General features: G+C 43.1%; 1 protein-coding gene across 6 annotated transcripts in view; it reads left to right on the forward strand.

The window, feature by feature from the left end:
* vangl1 (VANGL planar cell polarity protein 1) overlaps window positions 1–16,040 on the forward strand; it is a 58,386-nt gene extending 42,346 nt beyond the window's left edge. For 5 of the 6 annotated variants that reach the window (XM_021323236.2, XM_012875844.3, XM_021323238.2 and 2 more), the window contains 6 exons: window positions 1,611–2,042; window positions 2,476–2,651; window positions 9,564–9,724; window positions 13,674–13,821; window positions 13,921–14,155; window positions 14,235–16,040. In XM_021323236.2, coding sequence (XP_021178911.1) covers window positions 1,611–2,042; window positions 2,476–2,651; window positions 9,564–9,724; window positions 13,674–13,821; window positions 13,921–14,155; window positions 14,235–14,495 — 1,413 coding nt within the window. In that variant the 3' untranslated portion in view covers window positions 14,496–16,040. The remainder of the gene's footprint in view (window positions 1–1,610; window positions 2,043–2,475; window positions 2,652–9,563; window positions 9,725–13,673; window positions 13,822–13,920; window positions 14,156–14,234) is intronic. The other variant, XM_012875845.3, reaches the window with a different exon arrangement.
* Window positions 16,041–20,920: the final 4,880 nt, after the last annotated feature.

Genomic DNA, 20,920 nt, shown 5'->3' on the forward strand with positions numbered 1-20,920 from the left:
AAATAATACCAACATTTCCAAATCCAGGTCCTGTTATACATGCAGCCTTCCTGTTATCTGCTATAAATCCTGCTCTCTCTCACCCTTTTGCAACCTGGTTATCACTGCCACCTCTTCTTAAGTCAATAAAGTTTGTTTTACTGATGGCATAAAGTTGAGTTTAATGTAGGATATACATTCTTGATGAGGTTAGTATTATTACACCGTCGACCTAAAATACAAGATAAAATTCAATGTGACGGCAAAACAAAGACATAAAGTTATTTATGTAACATATAAACATGCCTCGCTGGCTGACCCTTTCTTAGAAGTGGAGATGAGGATCTTACAAATTATCTTCAGCATCCTTTGACTTCTTCTTACTTAAATAAGCCCTTCTGGCTCCATATTGTCGTACGCTTCACTGTTGGCGTGCATCTCTCTCAGGTGCGCAGGCAGAACCAACATGCCCTACTAGTATAAATACCAGTATAAATACTATGCAATCAAATCTAAGCTGGCTAAAGGTTCATGACAGGGCACTAGCTTCGCTATTATTTTCAACGTGGAAAATCTTAAAACTCAAGAGTCCACTGTTTCTGTTTGTTCAACTTAAGAACAATTTGGACTCTTGTGGTTATGCCACGAGACATGCAGCTGAAGGGCGATTTGTAATTCCTAGGGCAAAAACTAATTTTCTCACATGCAGCTTTACTTACAGAGCAATGAAAGAATGGAACTCATTGCCATTAATTCTCATAAAAATTGTACATAAGTCTGCTTTCAAAATGCAACTTAAGAAGTTTTTGGGAGCAACTTATATATAAATGAAATTGTTTCACGTTCCAATTTATTGTAACTTATTCATAAAATGTTAAATTTTTAAATTTTAAATTGTAACTCGCCCCTTTTCTATGAATGTTCAGTTTTATTGATATGTATATGATATTTGTCATCTGTCAAACATGTTCATGAATTTACATTGTATATTGTATTTTTAATGATGTGGACCCCAGAAAGAGTAGCTGGGTGTAAAGCACAGCTAATGGGGATCCTAATAATAAATAAACAAATAAACAAACAAAGATACTAAAGTTCCCACCTGAGAATTTTCAAAAGAAATGTCCCGATGACGCATAAAAATATGCATAATGCAAAAGAAATTGTGGCAGTAAAACTGGTAGCACCGCAAATGTACTAGCTAAAACTGGATTTACTTTAATATTTGTTCCTAAAGAAGGACATGTCTTAACATATGTTTTGTACTTCAAAATAGCTTCTTAAATCGGCGTTGATTTAAAATAACTCATACCAAACGTGTTTACCGTGAGTTATCTTTCCTCAGTAAAAACATCCACACTGAAGAGGGGTGGTTTTAGAGGGACACTGCATAGTTATGGTGCATTTACGGATCGGGGACAGGTCTGATTTTTGAGTTTCTAACCAGCAGGTTACTGGTCAGGTCTAGTCGCGCTGAAAATCTATCAATTCCTGTCACCAACAGATTTCCTAGTACATCTTTTGCTGAGATTGACCAAAAATATCTAAAAGCCATTTTGGGGACCTCATCAGTAAACGTAAAATTTTGGATCTTTTCCTTACGATCCTTTCTGCTTTCCTCATATCCTCAGGATGACAACTGGGGAGAGACCACCACAGCCGTCACAGGCACCTCAGAGCACAGCCTCTCCCAGGAGGACATCGTTCGCATCACCAAAGACCTCGAGGACAGCGTCGGGCTCGACTGCCGCCGATACGTCACCCGGACCATCGCCGTGATCCTGGGCCTGTTGGTGTTCCTCACGCCGCTGGCCTTCCTCGTGTTGCCTCACATCCTTTGGCCAGAGAAGCTGCAGAGCTGCGGGACGGCCTGCGAGGGCCTCTACATCTCCGTGGCCTTCAAGCTGCTCATCCTGCTGCTCGCCGTCTGGGCGCTCTTCTTCAGGCCGGCGCGGGCGGGTCTCCCGCGCGTCTTCGTTTTCCGGGTCCTACTCGCTGTGCTGGTGTTCCTCTTCGTCGTGTCCTACTGGCTCTTCTACAGTGTCCGGATCCTCGACTCACAAGTATGCTAAAACGCTCTGTGCTCTCGCTTTTACTGACAGCTGAAAATACACATGGAGGTTGATGGTATTCGTCAGGGAGACTTTTAAGTTGCATTAGTCGGAGATATACTGCAGACATATTTTATTTTTAATGCCTTTAGGAGCTTAATTAAATCAAAAACAAACACGTTTCTGCTTCCTGCAGTGATGTGTTTACTGGGTGAATCATCACTTTAAATCCCCCCTCGGCCCCTTATTTCAGAAAGCCTGAAGAAAAACACAAATCAGCCCTAATGTTTAGATGCTCTACATCTAGTCTTACATGGGGATAAGCTCCCCGGTTCTTCCTGCAGGGGCTATGTTAATAATAAATTTATAAATTGTACCAGACATTCAAAAGCATCGATTATCTAGTTAAAAATTAACCTTCTATTTATTTATTTTTTTCACGTAGGATGACAACTACCAGGGCATTGTACAGTACGCGGTGTCCCTGGTGGACGCTCTGCTCTTCATCCACTACCTGGCCGTCGTCCTGCTGGAGCTCCGGCAGCTCCAGCCGTGCTTCTCCGTGTGCGTCACGCGCTCCAGCGACGGCGAGACGAGGCACTACAACCTCGGGCAGCTCAGGTGAGGATGATACCATGGCTCGTTTGGTTTCAGGCTCGGCTCTTGTCCTCACAGATTTCTTTCCGGTAAATGTTTTCTTCGTCACGCAAGGTAATGATCAGATGATGATTTCTTTAATTAAGGAGGAAAACCTATCCAAACCAACTGGCACTGTGAGAATACAATTTACACCAGGGGTGTCAAACATACGGCCCGTGGGCCGAATCCGGCCCGCCGAACAATTTAGTCCGGCCCTGTGGCTAAATGCATTATCATTATATAATTTTATATAATTTTTTTTTTTTTTTTTTTTCCCCCAGTGTCCTGTCTGCCAATGTGGCAATAAGATGCCACAAAGAGCTCATCAGATTTGACTTTCACAAGTGGACAAGATAAAAGGAAGAGAATGATAAAACAATTATTGAAAAAAAACATGTACTATGTTTAATTGAAAATCTGCAGTTCCTATATTGTCCACGAGGGGCGCTGTGTTTTAATTAGCAGATTAAGCTTCAGGTGTGGAAAAATTCAAATCATTTCTTAATTTTTATCTGTTTGATGTATTTTGTCATGCAGGACAGTGTTTTTAAGTTCCAAAAAGTGTGAATAAATGTTTTTCAACATTGTATATTCACTGTGATCAGTTTTTATGCATAATGCACAAATAAATGTTTAACTGAGTAAAAGTATTGTTGAAATTGCACATACTTTTCTTAAAAACGCTGAGGTTATTCATAATATATTGTGTAAAAGTGAAATTAACTTAATATAAAAATCAACAACAAGTCCACATTTATTAGTTCTATTTAATCTTGCAATGAGTTTACTCGTGTGGCCCTCTTGAGATCAGATTAAGCTGAATGCGGCCCCTCAACCAAAATGAGTTTGACACCCCTGTGTTACACTCTTAGCTATAATCAAGCACATTTCTTTGGTTTAGTTTCGCTAGCCCGACTGATTTAAGAAATTAAAGAAATCACTCATATCTGACCCTGTGTAATTATTCAAAGTAGAAAACCAGGGAGGTCTGGAAGACAGAAGGCTTAAAAGGACAAGAGAGAGGAAGAGAAGTGTGCTAACGTTGACGAGGAGGGAAAAACAGAAAGCGTGTGAGGGAGATGAAGGCAGAATGATACCCAGAAACTGGGCCACCTCAACTCAAAGGGAGCGGAAAACAAGACGGTTGTTTTGTTTGGTCCATAGTGGGACTAAACATTTGGTAAATCCTCGCTTAGGCCACAAAAGGCAGGAAGATTCAGAAGAGACAAACGGAAAAATTACGTTTGCATTTAAAGATGTAGAAAAAGGGGAAAAACACCTTTAAAAAAAATTTCCCAATCTGTCATGGTGGCGAGACCTGCCAGGAGAAAGAAAGCAGCAGAGGGAGGGGAAGACTTCAGAGAGGAAGCTGCGGCAGAAAGAGGGCGAAACACAGGAGACTGAAGCAGGGAGAGGCTCACAGGAGCGGGAAGGAGAGAGAACACAAAACGAGGGTTTAATAGTTAATGTCAGAGCAATGCTGAGGAATCCGGAGAGGTACCGGCTGCGGGGCTAAACGAAGGCTGAAACCTTGCTGCGTTACGGCAAAAAACTCACAATAGACCGGTCTGTTTCTTACATCCTTATCAGCTCTACAGGAAAACAGGAAAAGGCCGTTTTTAGCTAAACGCGGCAGCTCCGCCGTCGCTCCCCGCTTTCCCCAGGCAGCTTCCAGCTTCCCATGGCTCGCTATCAAAACCTGACGGATTTATGGCTGGAGCTTCTTTTTATGACAGGGGGCCAGAAAATCAGATCTGTTTTGATCTTAAAATTCCTGAGCTCGCAACTTTAACTGATTGTGATGGTCTGGTTGGAGCGTTAGCTTGGCCGACGTGCGTTTGTTTTTTCTGTCTGGGCTCTGCGTCGATCAGTTCTGCTGTCTTCCGTCTGTGACTGTAAACACGCGCCTAATTAGTGCTCCCTGCAGACGGCGGGACAGCATCTGCTCCCACTGACTCACGCATGGGTATGCCTGAGCCTGGACACGCCGCGTATTCATGCAGAAGGCTGGACTGAGGATGACAGTGCAGTATCTGCGTATGTTAACTAGCCGCTCTGAAACAAGTGGGACGCCCGCTGCCCTGCCTGCTGGTTTTGTTTTGCCCTCCCTGTCTAAAGTTTTATGATGCGCTGGAAGCTCGGGTTCAGTGTCGGGTGTCAAAAAGACTAAAACAGGTTTTCCTTCCCAGAGTTTTCTCCTTTCCCTTATTATTTTTTCAAACCCAGCGCACTTTTTTCAGGAGCAGAAGTCCTCCACGGCCAGGAAGGTCTTTGCTTCAGATCTTTTCCAGGCCAGGAAAAGTATGACCAAAGATTACGGACTATAGAAAAAAATAGTTTGTAATTCCAGACCGTGTTCTCCACAACCCTGCTGTCTAGAAGATATATCCTTCCTCCCCACCTTCCTTTTGTCCTTTCTCCCTTCCTTCTATGTCTCTCCTTCCCTTGTTCATTCCTTAATTTCATCCTGGGTTTTTTCTGTCTTCCATTCTAAATGATGATTTTCCTTCCTTTGTTCATCTCTGTTTCCTTTCTTGCACCTGTGCTTTTTTTTCACCGTTAATTTCCCCTCACTGTATTTCCATGTTTTTCTTTCTTCTTTTCTTCCTATATTTCTTCCTCCCCGTTTCCTTATGTCCATCCTCCCTTGTTTCCTTTTTTATTCCCGCCCTTTCGTCTATCCTTTCTTCTGTCCTTCGCCTCTCGCTGATGTTTTCAGGTGCTCAGTATTTAAAGCCTGCCCGTTCTAGACAAATCTGCATTCGGTTTAATAAGTTTTTGGTTTTATATTGCAAAGCGGCTAAAAATGAGTGAGAACTCCTGGGATTTTGACTTTTCCCAGGAAAAGTGAGTAGGAGCCTTGTAGGAAAAACAATCCAGCAGCATAATGCTGCCACTTCCGTGTTTCATTTTGGGGACAGTGTTTTTTTTTTCTCCATAGATCGTAGATGATCACTGCAGTCTCTGGGGGGGGGGGGGGGGGGGATGTGGCCATAGGCGATTAGTTCCTCCCGCTCATGACATTTTTTCCTTCTTGAATGAATAACTAAGGACTGACATTCAGATAAGTTACCATCAAGATAACATAAACCATTTTCCTGGTTTGGGTAAATGTTGGTGATAGGGTTGCCAACAATCTGGCGGAGTCTGATCAAGTCTGAGTTTCATCCAATTAAAACCCCTTTGTGAGACCTCCTCTCTGTCATCAGAGATCATCAACAAGATTTTAATGCCGGCCGGATGCCCTGGTGGGCTGCGTCGCAGTCAACGATGTATGGTTTGTTCTGAGCCAGAAGTGGAAGCAGAAAGAGGCCAGAATGTGGATAAAGAGCTTCCATCAGTAGATCAGGGGTCACGCTGTTATCCTCATCTGGGATAATAGGAAGCGCATGCTGCGGGCTAGTGACGGCCGTTGTGTATTAAGTTAGCTTTCCATGCGGACAAAAGGCCGGCCCCGACAAGTCTCTGGATACACTGCGAGCGTTGTATCTCTGCAACAGAATCATAGAGGGGAGCGTTGTTAAGCAGTTAAGTGTGTGTTTGCTAACAGCTGCCAACATCTGCTGCCCCTCCTGCCAGACTAACGCAGGCCACTGAACTGGGATCACGGTGTCACAACAGACTCAGCGCAGCTGTTTCAACCCAATGAAAGCTGGATAACTGTAACCCAGGCCGCTCATGCTTGGTACGCAGCGGCAGGTCTTAGGATCTCACGGCGCTGTGTTTTAAGTTTGTCCATCCACTTTAGGTCCCATGATTACCGCACCGAGAGGAAATCTGTAGTCAGTCGGGGTTTTTTTTGTACAGCTTTGAACTCCCCGTGTAGCTTTTGTTTTATATAGAATCAACGACAGGAGGGAAACCTCCCAAGGTCCTGCACTGCAAAAGGGAACTAAAAGTAAGTAAAATTTTCTAGAAATTAGTCTATTTTTCATTGATTTGAGCAGGTAAATAAGATTATTTGCCAATGGGATTAGTAGTTCTACCCCTAAAATAAGATAATTAGATATGTTGCACTTGAAAAATGATGATGGAGATGAATTGTTTCTACTTTTAAGTGCAACAATCTTATTCCATTGGCAAATAATCTTATCTACCTGCTCAAATCAAGAAAAAATTCACTAATTTCAAGAAAAATATACTTAATTTTAGTTCCCTTTTTGCAGTGTGAGAACTGCAAACATTATCAACTCTTCAGAAAATCCCTTTTATGATCGGCTTCTTTCCTTGGGATGTTCTGCTCTATGCTTGTTATTATGCCTTATTATCTCATCGTCAACTTGGACCGACAAATACTTAACTCATCTCTTTAACTTCCTTTCCTTAGTAGAAGAAAAAAGCTAATTGTAAAGATTGGGACAGAAACGAAGCCCCTCTGAATGTCATCAGGAGCCTATTTCCAGTCCTTCAAAAATGCACGGTCATCTTTTGTTTCATGCTGACATCTTCCGCACCAATCCCTCTGGCGGCCATGCAGGCTATGCAATAGGCTTTTAGAGTCCAGTGATGTCATTTCCATGTGAAAAGGGTGGACCAGTGTTTCCTGTACTTTGAGGAAACAAGAAAGGAAGATTAAAAGCACCTTCCCTTTTCTTTGCAAACATGGCTGCAGCACCTCGCAGAATATTCAGACTGCTTGCCTTGAACTTTCCCATATTTCGCCGCCTCAAACTTCGACGTTGTTATTGGGATTGCAGTGGGAAAGAGAGGAAGAAAGAAAAAGAGAAATGGTGCTTTGCTTTCAGCATTTCTTTCTGGTCCATATTGTGTAGAATCAGCTTTGCTTATCTGTGAAGCATCACCCTGAACACAGTTGTGGGGATGCTTCTCCTAAGTTTTACACGTTTTATGTGTAAAACAATTCTATTAATTCGTCTTAATCTTTTTCTTTAAAACATACTTGAGTTGTGTGCTCAAACATTCTTTCTATGCTTTTGTAAATACCTGTTGCAAACTAGAACATTTAAAGCTATAAACTCTGTATTAAACACGACTCTACGGTGTTTGGGGTTTTCTAAGATTTGGCTGATAATTAGCTGGCCTTACCTGTCGCTTCCTTTACCACAGGAGCTGCTTATTATAAAGAGCAGATGATTTATGGGACATAACATGTGAAAAGCTCCTGCTTGTGTACAGTTGGTTTAATAGTGCTGGGTTATGAAAGACAAGACCCGGCACGCAGCGATCCTCATCCAAGCTGCAGCTGCTGACTCCTTTTCCCGTCGTCTTCTTCCTTCGCGTCGCCTCTGACGTTACAGCGTGTGTCACGCTCGAGAATGTGGCGTTCAAATATGACGTATATGGAGAGTCATTCTGTTGTCTGGGCCAGAAGTTGGGCTTCTCCAATCAAATCCCGCAAGAAGAACATATCAGATAGACTAAAAGTCCCATTTTGTGTTGTATTGAGATGTGTCTTCATCTTTTCCCTTTGAGTTACAGCTTTCTTGTCCCCAACCTGCTTTTTGTCATGAAGGACTATGACAGTGACCCCCTTTAAAGGCAATTATGAAAGCCTGAAGAAAACAAATGAAGCAGTTTTCTGAGTTGGTCCTGGATAGTTTTTTCTTCTCTTATATGTGTGGATTACACTGTGCGGTTTAGTTTCTGAGGGAATTTCCCACTAAGCCATTAATTTAAAGGTGTATAGTGCAAGTTTTGAAGTTCAATAACATTTATTTTCTTTCCCATACATGCCCTTTCAATTCCCCGACGTGGAAAATTAGTTACCCTCTATTTACCGCAGTTGCTTCTATAGGCTGGATTAGTCAGAGTCGGGCCGAATCCTCTGGGCGCCCTCGTTCACCCGGCTACTTTGTTGAGTCTCCGTCGTAATCGATGCGTTAGCGAGAGAACACGGCCTGAATCCAGTATTTATAACTTTCTTACCTCAAAAGACATCACGCCTCTAAACAAATGGCCTGTGCAGTCTCAGCGGCTGATGCTTTTCCTGTTCTCCCATGCCACGTGGACAACACTGGTGTCATTTCATCTTGTCACCAGAGGGGGCAGACGTCTGCAAAGATCCCGGAACTTGCACTACGTTCCTTTAATTATTGCAGAGTTTTGCAACAGCATTAATACACTTTGAACATTTTATCATGTTATCTTATAGAGTTATCTATGATAGATAGATGTTGTCCCCACCATGTTATTTTGTTGCAATGTTGTTCACAGCTGCTTTTCTACCACACAGAGCCTTTGTGAGCAAAATGGTTGTGTTCTGTTCTCCTCTGCCTGGAGGGCCTTCTTCCACATATTTGCTTGGTTTCCTGCATGGCCTGTGGTAAACTTCAAGGACTTTTTGTGCCTTTCTTTAAACAAGGGTTTAAAGACTTCTTGTAAGTCTTCCATACCGGCCGATATTTGAGGAGTGCATAGCTAAAAGTTATTATGTTCTGTCTACTTACGAATTGCACACTACTTTGAGTTTCTATCACCTAAAATCCCTATAAGATGCATGGAAATTTGTAGCAGTAGACTGACAAAACGAAAAAATTCAAGGAGTGTGAATACGTTTGCGAGGCGTTGTACGTTTTGGTCTGTTTCAGCTTGTTTAATCTCCCATCAGAGGTAACTATCTCATTTATGTTCCATCCTTCCCTGCTTTCTCCGTCCATGTGGGTTGTGCTTGTTACCGTCAAGAAATGCTAAAATGGATTGTGTCTTATTCACAAAGTTTGAGCCCAAAATCCTCCCCATCTGTTATTTTGTCTTCTCCAGGAAGATTTTCAGCCCTACAACAGGGTTCCTTATACCTGATATTGCAGGCGAAAATGTCTTTGCGTCAATTCCTTTCTGTCTCTCTCTCTCAGAACCTGGTTCTCCACAACCACCCTGAAGCAGCTTTCAGCTACAACACGGCTCTGACTCTGCTTTCCTCTCTCTCCTCTCCAGTATTCAGCGGGCAGCCCTGGCCATCATAGAGCACTACTACTGTGACTTCCCCATCCATAACCCAGCTCTGCTTTCTGCCTCCAAGTCCCGAGCTGCCAAGCACCTGGCCGGCCTCAAGGTCTACAACGTGGATGGTGAGTTCCCAGCAGGCCCCGCTGAGGGTGAGTGGGATGCTTGGTGTTGCCTGTAGCTTCTTCTTTAAAGCTTTTTCCAACAGTCTCAAAGCTATGCCTTTGCTTCCTAAATGGCTATATATTCGATCATGGTAAACAAGAAAGTACACCGTTTGTCAGTGTGGTCTAAATTAGGTCTTTACTGTTTCTAAAAACTGTTTCTAAAAACAAAACAATCTATACTTTATTCACAGATGTGAATAAACTAACAAAGTTCCACAAGTAAACTCTATATATGTACTAAATAAGTGAAACCCTAGTACTTTCCTTTTACCATAGCTTTGTGGTGTTCGACGATTTGAGCTGATAATTATAGAATTAACACTGTTGGCTATTTCTGTGTAGGACAACTTTTTAATTACTTAACCACCGAAGGAACTAGGCGTTTGTTACATCACTCCTGATATTCCAACAATTTCTTTCTTGTGGTTGTGAAGAAATCTGCATCTACACAGTCTGCAGGATTCTGATCAAAAATCCTGTAATACTTACTCCGTGTCAGTAGGTGTCCACAACTCCTACGTTAAGGACATCTTTATCAGAGCGAAAGCAGTTCTAGGATAAAGCTAAATGTTGTTTTCCAGTGTTATTATTGTCCCTAGACCCACTGTGGTCCTTAAAATCTACAAAATCTAACTTGAATGTACTAAGATTAGCGCTTACATTCTCCAGACTTGAATTTCCAAACTACAAACCCAATGATTCAGCTAAAACAAACTCCCCCAAAGCTGCAAATTAATTCTGCTCCTGAACCCAACTTACTTGTTTACAACGGCATTGAAATCAACATTTTAGTTTGAATATTCACTACAAGCTTAATTATAGAAAAGTAGATATCATTTAAAAAGGTTTGAGTTGAACACAGAGTGGGTCAGTTAAAAAGTCCTAAAATGTCTAGATCCTACACAACGTAGATTCTTACCTTAACTTTGAGATTTCCAAAAGGTAGCCAACATGTTCCACAACAGATAGGTGTTGTTGCTCTAAAGGAAAAACAAGGGAAACTTTGCTATGTTCTTTTGAAAGTCCTGCTCTCTCTCGCTTTCTCGCAGTCAGTACGAACCCCAGACATGTCTCAACATGTCCTGAAATATACTGTTGACCTTTTAAATTTATTTTCTAACCAGCCTTCCTTCTCCCATTACAACTTCCACACTGAACAGTGTTGTCAGCATAAGCTGGTAGTGCTTTGTATGTTGCATTCACTGTACAAAATGGAATATTGAGTTATTCCTTCTGCATCTCTCATTTATTATGTTGTATTTTGTCATTAATCTGCTGAAGTAGTTGTATTTGCTTGTGACGCGACAATTTCCTCATCTTAAACGCGTTCAAGCCTCCGCAGGTGGATTTTCCTTACTCGGCTGGAATGCACTAAAACAAATGATTGCCTGGGAGGCAGAAATTGATCTTTTAATGCCTCATATTTGGAAAAAATTCTCAACAGTTGCATGAAGCCTTGGTGATTTGTAGTTAATGTGCTGCAACTTGCAAAAATGCAAGCAGGCACATTTGATATCCATCGCAGAAGACTCTCTGCAGTTGTGACTGTAACTTTTACTTGCTCTTACTTTCATTTCTGCTTATCTCATGTGTCTCCTTGCACTGATGCTATCCCTTTAAGACATCTTTAAAGCTAGACTGAAATCCTACCTGTGGGACAGTAAGTATGTTAAGACTTTCCTGTTGCTAATCGAATCACTGCTGTTCACTTTTTAAGAGCCTTGCTAAGTTACGGACACAGCACTCCTCACTCTGCATGCCACAGGTTGAGGGAGAAGCTTCATCCTGGTGTCAGCTGGAAAGAATGTAACACAGCCCCTCTATTAAATCATCGCCGTCTCTTAAGTGTACTCAAGCTTCATTCAAGAGTGCTAACTTGACTCACTTGTCTTTTTGCCTGCCACCACTTGTGTCCCATCTTTCAAGCATTAGTAGGAGACACCGCTGATAAATCGATAGCTATATCACCGACAGTTGTCATTTCTCCCTCGAGTGTCACTGTTCTTCATTTTTCTCCTGCAGCAGCTGCTCCTCGGCCTCTTTCGCTCCTTCCCTCTCTGCTGGAAACCAACTTTCCCTCCTTTCTTTCTGTAGTCGTGCATTTTGATAACTGATTACGGCTAAGAGAGAGACCATAATCGTTGCTCGGCTGAATGTCGGCACTAAGCAGCCGCAACGGCCAGTTATACGCCATCCAAATGGCTTTACACTGCAAAAAGGGAACTAAAAGTAAGTAAAATTTTCTAGAAATTAGTCTATTTTTCATTGATTTGAGCAGGTAAATAAGACTATTTGCCAATGGGATTAGTAGTTCTACCCCTAAAATAAGATAATTAGATATTCTGCACTTGAAAAATTATGGAGATGAATTGTTTCTACTTTTAATTGCAAAAATCTTGTTCCATTGGCAAATAATCTTATTTACCTGCTCAAATCAAGAAAAATGCACTTATTTCAAGAAAAAATATACTTAATTTTAGTTCCCTTTTTGCAGTGTTGGTGATTTTTTTTTTATGATCCTAGAGGAGCTAATAGGTCTTTTTTTAATCAGAACCAAATCAAGCGCAGGATTTCAGTTTGAATTTGACCTCTATATCGGTCCTCTCCCTACATTACCATGTTGCTTTAATATTTTTTTATTTAACCATTATTTCAGCTGGCAAAAGGCTTGTTGAGATGGAGACCTCTTTTACAAGGCTGACCCGGCCTCCACACGTGACACAGTGGACAAAACGCACAACAATGACTGAGAACTTAAATTATGAGTGAAATTGACATTTAAAATACAAGAGGTGTAATTTCAGTAAAATCTTAATAAGTTGAGTAGAGGAAAGTAGTGCTAGTGAAACAGAACAGGTCTCATCTAAACACAATCTATGCAATTTGCTATGTGCATACACAATAGATGTGATACTCTAATACACGGATAGCCGAATACAGATTAAATAATGTGCAAATTGAAATTTATTAAAGTTTCAGTCCATGTCCACCGTCATCTTCAGCCCAGCGAGGTGGAGGATTAGGGAACCAGCTGAAATCATTAGGCTGCATACGCTCCATGAATCCTGACCTCAGAGAAAGAGACAGTAGTGATCTTCAAAATAAAAGCTTTTCAGAAGTGAAACAAACCTCCAGCAGCGTCAAAATCCCAAACACGGTATAAGGAGAAGCAACGACTCTGCTCATCGTCTTAAACACACCATCCCTACGGTCTAGCATGGTGGTGGCAGCATCATGCTGTGGCGTTTCTCCAGCAAGTACAGGAAAGCTGGTCAGGGTTGATGGACTCATTGTTGTAAAACATATTTTTATGATTTTCTTTTCTTCAAAAAGAATTCTAAACATGTTTCTGTGCCCGTTTTACTCTGTGTCGGTGTGTCACATAAAAAAAACCCAGTTATATAAACTGATGGTTCTGGTTGTTAAACTATTTATTGTTTCCAGCAGCTCCAGTTTTTGTCCACCGCTTGTTGTTGTGTTCACCTGATTCGTTTCTGCGTCGACGGTGGAAATGATCCCTGCGGAAAAGCCTCATACAAAATTCAGAGTTTACACACTTCTGACAGTCAGCATAAGATTTAAACCCTATTACACGCAGAGGGGGGGGTCAGATCTCCCTGTGCCCCACCTTCATGTCCATTAATTATTCCGCTCATGCTCCATTCCCTACCTCTGCATTAATATTTCAGCTTTTATCCCCGCATTAATATCAGCAGTCTGCCGTCGTCATCCTGATAATGTAAACTTCTCCGAGTGGAAGGTCTGGGTGTGAACCCAATCAGAGCTCAGTGTGGCAGCTCCTTGGGTTTCATCTTGCAGCTGATTAAAGGAATTCCCCCCCCCCACCACACACATTGCACCCTGTGTCGTCATCGCTCCCTTTTCTTCTCTTCACCTGTGAGATCCAGTCACCCCGTTACTCTGATGATTTCAGGTCCGGGGAACAACGCCGCCGCGGGCATGGCCCAGTCCCAGTCCAGAGCCATGATCGCGGCCGCAGCCCGACGCCGCGACACCAGCCACAACGAGCTCTACTACGAGGAGGCCGAGCACGAGAGGCGGGTGCGCAAACGCAGGGCACGGTGAGAACCTGGTTTATGCATCGAACGTCTTGTCAGTGTCGGGAGAAAAAACAGCGTTCTGTCATAACGTCCCACTTAGAGAATCCTCTTTTCTCCCAGACTGGTGGTGGCAGTAGAGGAGGCCTTCACCCACATCAAGCGCATGCAGGAGGAGGAGCCGAAGAAGGCTCCGGGGGACGTGATGGACCCCAGAGAGGCGGCTCAAGCGATCTTCCCCTCCATGGCCCGGGCCCTGCAGAAGTACCTGAGGACCACCAAGCAGCAGCACTGCCACAGCATGGAGAGCATCCAGCAGCACCTGGCCTTCTGCATCACCAACAACATGACGCCCAAGGTCTGCCCCCATGCCATGCCGCCTCAACACATTCAGAGATGGGGAATGCCTGCTCCTGCTCACCGCTCTTTCCTTCCAGGCGTTCCTGGAGAGCTACCTGACGCCGGGGCCCACCCTGCAGTACGGCAAGGACCACTGGCTGGGCCGCCGGTGGACGCTGATCAGCGAGGCGTCGGTCACCAACGGCCTGAAGGACGGCAGCGTCTTCGTGCTCAAGTGCGTGGACTTCAGCCTGGTGGTGACCGCCAAGAAGATCCCCTACATCCAGATGTCAGAGGAGTACATCGACCCCAAATCTCACAAGTTTGTCCTGCGACTACAGTCTGAAACCTCGGTGTAGGACGCCATGTTTTTTTTTTTTTTTGTTTTTTTTTATTCCTCACCATGTCACGTTGCTTTCAAATGTTGCAAATTAGGGTTTGAAGTTTTTATATGTACTTTTCTCCATTTTTAATATATATATATATATAAATATATATAAATGAATTTATATATCACACGTCTGAAATTGATATTTTAATGTTAAACTTGGTGAAAAGAAGAATTGTTGCAGGATTTTGCTCACGGGTTTGATCGACCAATTAGGTTGTGCACAACACTGTATGTATGAGTGTCAGCATGCAGCCCCTTCTGAAAGTATTTCACTTTTTCACGCGTTGCAGGCACAAACGTCTATGCGTTTTACTGGGATCTCATGTGAGGAACCAAATCAAAAGTGGCGCATACTTCTAAAATACAAAAAAAATCATCGAGATGTTCACATTGGTGTTAAAAACGAATAGAAAATGTTTGGAGAAGATGGGTAATCACCCCGTTTGGATGTAATACCCCAAAATAAAGGGTCAGGGTGAACCGCAACCCTGAGTGGTTTCCTAGGGAACATTAGTGAGGACACAGCATCATACAACCCATAGGGCTATACTGGGGTGACTTTGGCTCAGTGGTAGGTTGTAATGTGGCAATCAGAAGGTTGTGGGTTTGATTCCAGCCTTTTCTCTGTCACATCCGATTAAGCAAACACAGAATGATACTTTTTAGTCACACAGTTTGCATCTAACTGAGATCAAATTTGAACTTCTGGGTCTATGCGGAAAACCAACTTTTATTTTTTTTTTTAAGGGGAGTCAACGTAAAGAGAGCTAAACATAGACACACGCCACACTTTTCAGATTTTTACCTGTAAAAACAAATAATTTTCCTTCCTCTTTACCATCATGCGCTACTCCATGTTAGTCCATCACATGGAATCCCACCTCACGCAGAAGTTTGTGCCAGAATGTGAGAAAAGTTGGAGGCGTCGAAGCTTTCGAGAGGGGCTGCATGCGCGCGTGTCGTTTTCGTGCCGGCACGGTCACCTGTGTGATGTTACGTTTGAGAAGCTAAAGCCAAACAAAGACCGGAGTAAAGGCTCGTTTGGCTTCAATCATGGGTTTCCCACCAGTGGGTCAGATGGGAAGTCCCCAGCCTCCGCTGTAGTCTCCACGCCGACAGAGAGGAGTGTGTGGGAGTTTTTTTTTTTTTGAACGGCTACAAGCTGGACGTTAAATGGATTTTATGAGTGGAAACCGGTTTAAAAGAAAAACTTTCAGATTTTACGTTAATCAACGAAACCACACGTGCTGCAAGATGGTTCTCCAGGAGCGTTGGAGCCGGGAACAACAACATCATCATCAGCAGCAGCAGCAGCAGGCCAAGTAAGCTCCAGACTGAAAGCAGCATGGGCTGGATAATAAGAGATGCCTGGATATGGACACGTGCCCAAAGACATTAACTCTCCAAGGGTTCAGTAATCCTCTCAGGGCTTTTGTGTCTGCCGCATCTGCCTGACATGACGAGACAGAGCTGTGAGTTCTGAAATAAAAAAAAACTACTGAGTTCTCCAGAACACCTTGGCGTCACGTAGCAGCACATTTATACACACTCTGCATCTGCTTTTTCCCTTCCAAGCAACAGTTTTGCCTGTTGCCCTTAGCCTCCATAGATCCTGATGGTTTTAGCTTTCGATAAAGGAAAGGATGTAATTTTCAAGCGGAGGAGGGAGGTATAGCAAAATGCAGAGTGCCTGGCAGTAGCTTTCCTGCTCCTTGAACATGTCGACTTAAACCCAAAAATGCCAGGGTGTTTTATTGGGATTTTATGTGACAGAGTGGACCAATGCAAGAAAATCTGAAAAGTGCGGCATGCTTTTCTATTCAGCCCCCTGAATAGATGCTTTGTAGCTTCAGGTCTTTTGGACTGTGTCTTTATGCCTCTGAAAATTGCTCAAGATTCAGTGGAGAACTTCTTTGATCCCAGATTGTGGACTTTGACTAGGACATTCTAACACCTGAATATGGAAACCCGCTATATTTTAGATCTGGCTTCCTGTTGGGGAGCCTTTTCAAGAGACTGGGCGGTGCAGAAGATTTTAGGCGGGGCTTTCAGGGTAAAGGGGACAAATAAATCCTGCACTTTTCAGATTTTCATACGCAAAAAATTTTTCAACAACCACCAGAGGTCTAAAAGTGTTCACTGACCTCAGCAAAGATTTCAGTGTTTGAGTTTAAAGTGTGACGCCATCTCTCAGGGCTCCCTTACCGCCTCGTTATATTCGAACAGGAATGAGCAGAGGTGGATCAGCAGTCTGCGCTGCGGTTGGGTGGAGCCTCCCTCCCAACTGGACGGTCTGGTTTTTCCCTTTACTGCCTCGTCACACGGCTGCCGTCTGATAAACATCCAATCTCTCGAGGTCAGTCCCGTCATGGAGGACTTGGATGGATTTTTTTATTTTATTTTTTCAAGTTTTCTTTTTCACATCATGACAAAGTTTGCATGATAAAGACAAAAGAACTCTTAAATAAGCTAAAATCACTGTTGTTTGGCTCTGAGATAGACAACACACTGCCCCCATGCCATGTATCATTTTCATGAATAAAGCATGTCAGGCTGGCTGTATCCTCTACTGCCCCCTTGTGGATGCGCAGGGATTTGGCACAGGTAGCTCACGTGTAAAAATGAGTTCGAATCCCTGCTGTTAGGAACAAAAACAAAAAAAGAAGAGACCTGTCGGAGGTGAATAAATCTCGCACCAACTTGTTCTGTATTTACTGATGGTTTAACTTCTGATCCCAACATGATGGTGCCTCCTGTTTTTTTTACACAGTTTTTATGTAATCAAGCACGTGTGTGTGTGTGTGTGTGTGTGTGTGTGTGTGTGTGTGTGTGTGTGTGTGTGTGTGTGTGTGTGTGTGTTTGCCAGTTCAGTTCACACAGCCTGCCTTTTCGCCTCCCAACGACGTCCCCACCATCTGTCCGACTGTTGCCTGGTTACAGCCCTCTGTCCACTGTCTGGGTTTTTGATCGACAGCTTCATGCTGACTGTGAATTTTCATGTTTTTTTTTTTTTTTTTTTCAGTTGCACAACATTTAGTATTTGTACAAAAAACAAAACAAACGTTAATGATAATAAAACACTTTTTTTATGGACATTTATAAAACTGCTGTGATGTCGCTGGTTATTTGGAGCCGGATTCCTGCTCGGTTAACGGAGAATTTCATTTGCCAGGATGGTGCATCTTCACTTTCCCAGGTTTCAGTTCTGCAGCCAAGTTATTAAAAAAAAAAAAAAAAAAAAACTGGTCAGATCTTCTGCTTTGTGGCTGAAGTCAGTTTGCTTGTGTTACTCCTATCAGCAGGACACCGACTCATCAAGTCGACCGTTCACATTTATTGGCACAAATATCAATCACACTTTTATTGCAGTAGTTTAGGTATTTATTCAGTTAGGAGGAAAAGGTCCATGTTATGGAATAATTTCAGTCCCCATGTCACTAAAGTACTTTTAACTTGTGAGGTTGATTAGTGTCTGAGCCACGACTTTCCCGGCTGAATTTCTCCCAGCTACTGTTCAAAATTAGAAAGACATGAGAGCGTCCCATTCAGGATTGGCAGATGTGGGTTGATCTTTGTTAGTCTGGGAATGTCTACTGGCCCAAACTTTCCCATGTTTACAGTTGGACCAGTACTTAAATCATTTTTTAACATCTCAATATTTAGTCACCAGGTCTAAAGAAGGATCCTTATTTTCTTGCCGCCATACACACTTAGCAGAATAGTATGGGAGGAAAAGCATCTCCGAAGCTCAGTATTGTGGGAAAATGGGATGCTAAATGCACTGCTATGTACGGCGGAGGATGGAGGCCTGCTTCTCTGGTCTGTTTGAGAAGGTGAAGCTCAAGTTAAGGGAGGTAAATGCTACAGTAAGAAAAAAACCGCTGGATTTGGACTTAAAGTGGCAACATTTCTTTAAAAGATCATTTCCAAAATCAAGAGCCTTTGCTTATCTTATCCATTAGATCACACAGCGAGGAAATAAAAGAACAGAAAATTGCCCTCGCAACGGTTTCCGTCATCCCACAGGGCCTCGGAGAAGTCATTTATGCCCCTTGAACTGTTTCACGTTTTGTTACAGCCCCAAACGTTTTATTGGTAATGGCATTTCATGTGACGGACCGACACAAAGCATATAGGTGTGCAGAAAACGTTGCAAGGATTTCCAACTTTTTTTGTCTCTATTTTACAAGAGAAAACCCGAAACGTGGCCTAATTCACACTCTGGATTCCAATAGCCATAAATCAGACCTATCCGGACTATATATGCTAATCAATGCACATGCATACCACGTTTTGGTGCGTATGTTTGTTGCATGTCTGGAAAGTACTGCAGGTCAACAAACACTCCCCTAAAGTGAAACATGGTGGTGGCAGCATCATGTTGTGGGGATGTGTTTTTTTTATTTATTTATTTGAGAATGGCAACCCAGACTTTTCAGGTTTTTAGAATTTGCCCAATTATCCCCTCCTCTGTGATGGTCAGCCACCTATATATTTGGGGGGGGGGGGGGAATCATCCGTAATTGATCATTCGCTGATCTGCCTAGATTAATAGAGTAATAAAAGTCACTTTCAGTCCAAATCCTTTTTATTCAATAACCTTTTTCCATTCTTCTTAAATAGGCCATTGTTTAGTTAATCATCCTCTCCATATGGGTCGACTTCCTGCCTGGCTGCAGGCTCGCTAACACTCTCCCCTGTCGTTGTGCATTAAGTGTCCTGCTCTGCTCCGTGACATGTCTGGGCCAAATATCCTCTGTTTTTTTTTTTTTTTTTTCTCCTCCTTTTCTGTTCGGCGGCTTTATCGTTGTCATGGAGCCCAGAGGTAATTGGCTCGCCAGTAGCCTGTCAGAGGCGCGTGGCTGTTGGCCTTGTGGCGAAATGAATGTCAGCGTCTGTGTCCAGCCCTGAAAACGAACAACCTCATCCCTCCCAGTGCCGAGGGAGGGGGGGGGGGGAGCCTGTCGAAACTCATCCGTCCCTGCCCCGTCTTCACCCGCCCGCTCCGGGAGCAGGACACGGGGGCAGAGGATGGATAGTGGGAGGAAATGGAGAGAATTTGCATATAAATGGAACGTTTTCTCCCCTTTCATTTCTGCCTCTATATTCGTACTGGAATGACCTGGTTATGTGTTTGTTGAATCCGAAGAGAAAATCCCACCCGGCTTTGGTTATGAGCAGGAAATCAGCACCCTTAACACCTCTTGCACACCCGTCTTAAGGCCACAAACACGAGTTGCTTTGTTTCCCTGTTTCCGAGAAACCGACTGTAAGATCTTATCCCAGCCGACACCCGTGGAGAATCTTGTGACCCGAAGTGCCCCGCAGAACATCACAACACTTAGAGCGCTGCCGCTTCCTTTTTCCTCAGGAGAGTCCGTGACATGTTTACTCGCCTCGGGTCGCGTTTAAACGCTCTCGCGCAAACAACACCAGTCGATGTTGTCCAGTTGCATGAGTAAGGTGTGACGCCCACATGATGAAACAAACATCCTGTTTATCCCACATCCCAGACCTGGATGAATAATGATTCTTGCGTCGCCTTGTATCATTTATTCATGTGCAGAATCTCACTGATGAAGTTTTCCGGGGCCCCCACGAGGCCATCTCTGAGCCGAAGCAACCCCCAGCCTCCGTGTCCAGGTGTCCACTACCATTATGAGGCGTTGCGTCGCTGAATTATTTACCAATGTTTGAATAATTCAGCATGGACGTATTCCCTGAAAGGAGAAGGGATCCATTGTGCATCAATCAGGGCTAATCTCTGGGCGTATTCTTAGATTTGTATTTTTGAAAGTGACAAACAAACAGACGCCGAGCCCCCGGGAAAGGTGTTTATACCCCTTGATTATCCTGTTATTATCATTTAGGATTTTGTAAACCAGATGAGCACAACGTGAAACAGAGAAAAAATTGTTTGTAACTTTTAAAAACTCTTTATAGCTGAAAATCTGAAAAGTGGGGCGTGTACACTGCTGAGCTAATATTGGTAAAAGCCAACTTTTACACCCATTCCACCTAGCAAAATGGAGATGGTCTGTGGCCAGAAACTGGACTTTGACTAGGCCATTCTAACACATGAATATGTTTTGATCCAAACCTTTCTAAAAGAACTCTGACTGGATGCTTTGGGTTTTCTTCCCGGATTGCCTTGTATTTATTCAATTTTTCAATTCAATTTTCATTTTATTTATATAGCGCCAATTCATGAAACATGTCATCTCGAGGCACTTTACAAAGTCAAAATCAATCATATTATTTACCTGACTCCGCCAGATAGATTTGCTCCGCATATCCATCTGGAAACCTTCCGTTGAAGTAATTTTGGGAAGGGGCGAAAATACTGGTTAGCTGATTGGCCTATGTTGGTGATAGACGGGCCAAATAAACCAA

The sequence above is a fragment of the Fundulus heteroclitus genome, chromosome 24 (genome assembly GCF_011125445.2).
Source record: "Fundulus heteroclitus isolate FHET01 chromosome 24, MU-UCD_Fhet_4.1, whole genome shotgun sequence".
Lineage (NCBI taxonomy): Eukaryota > Metazoa > Chordata > Actinopteri > Cyprinodontiformes > Fundulidae > Fundulus > Fundulus heteroclitus.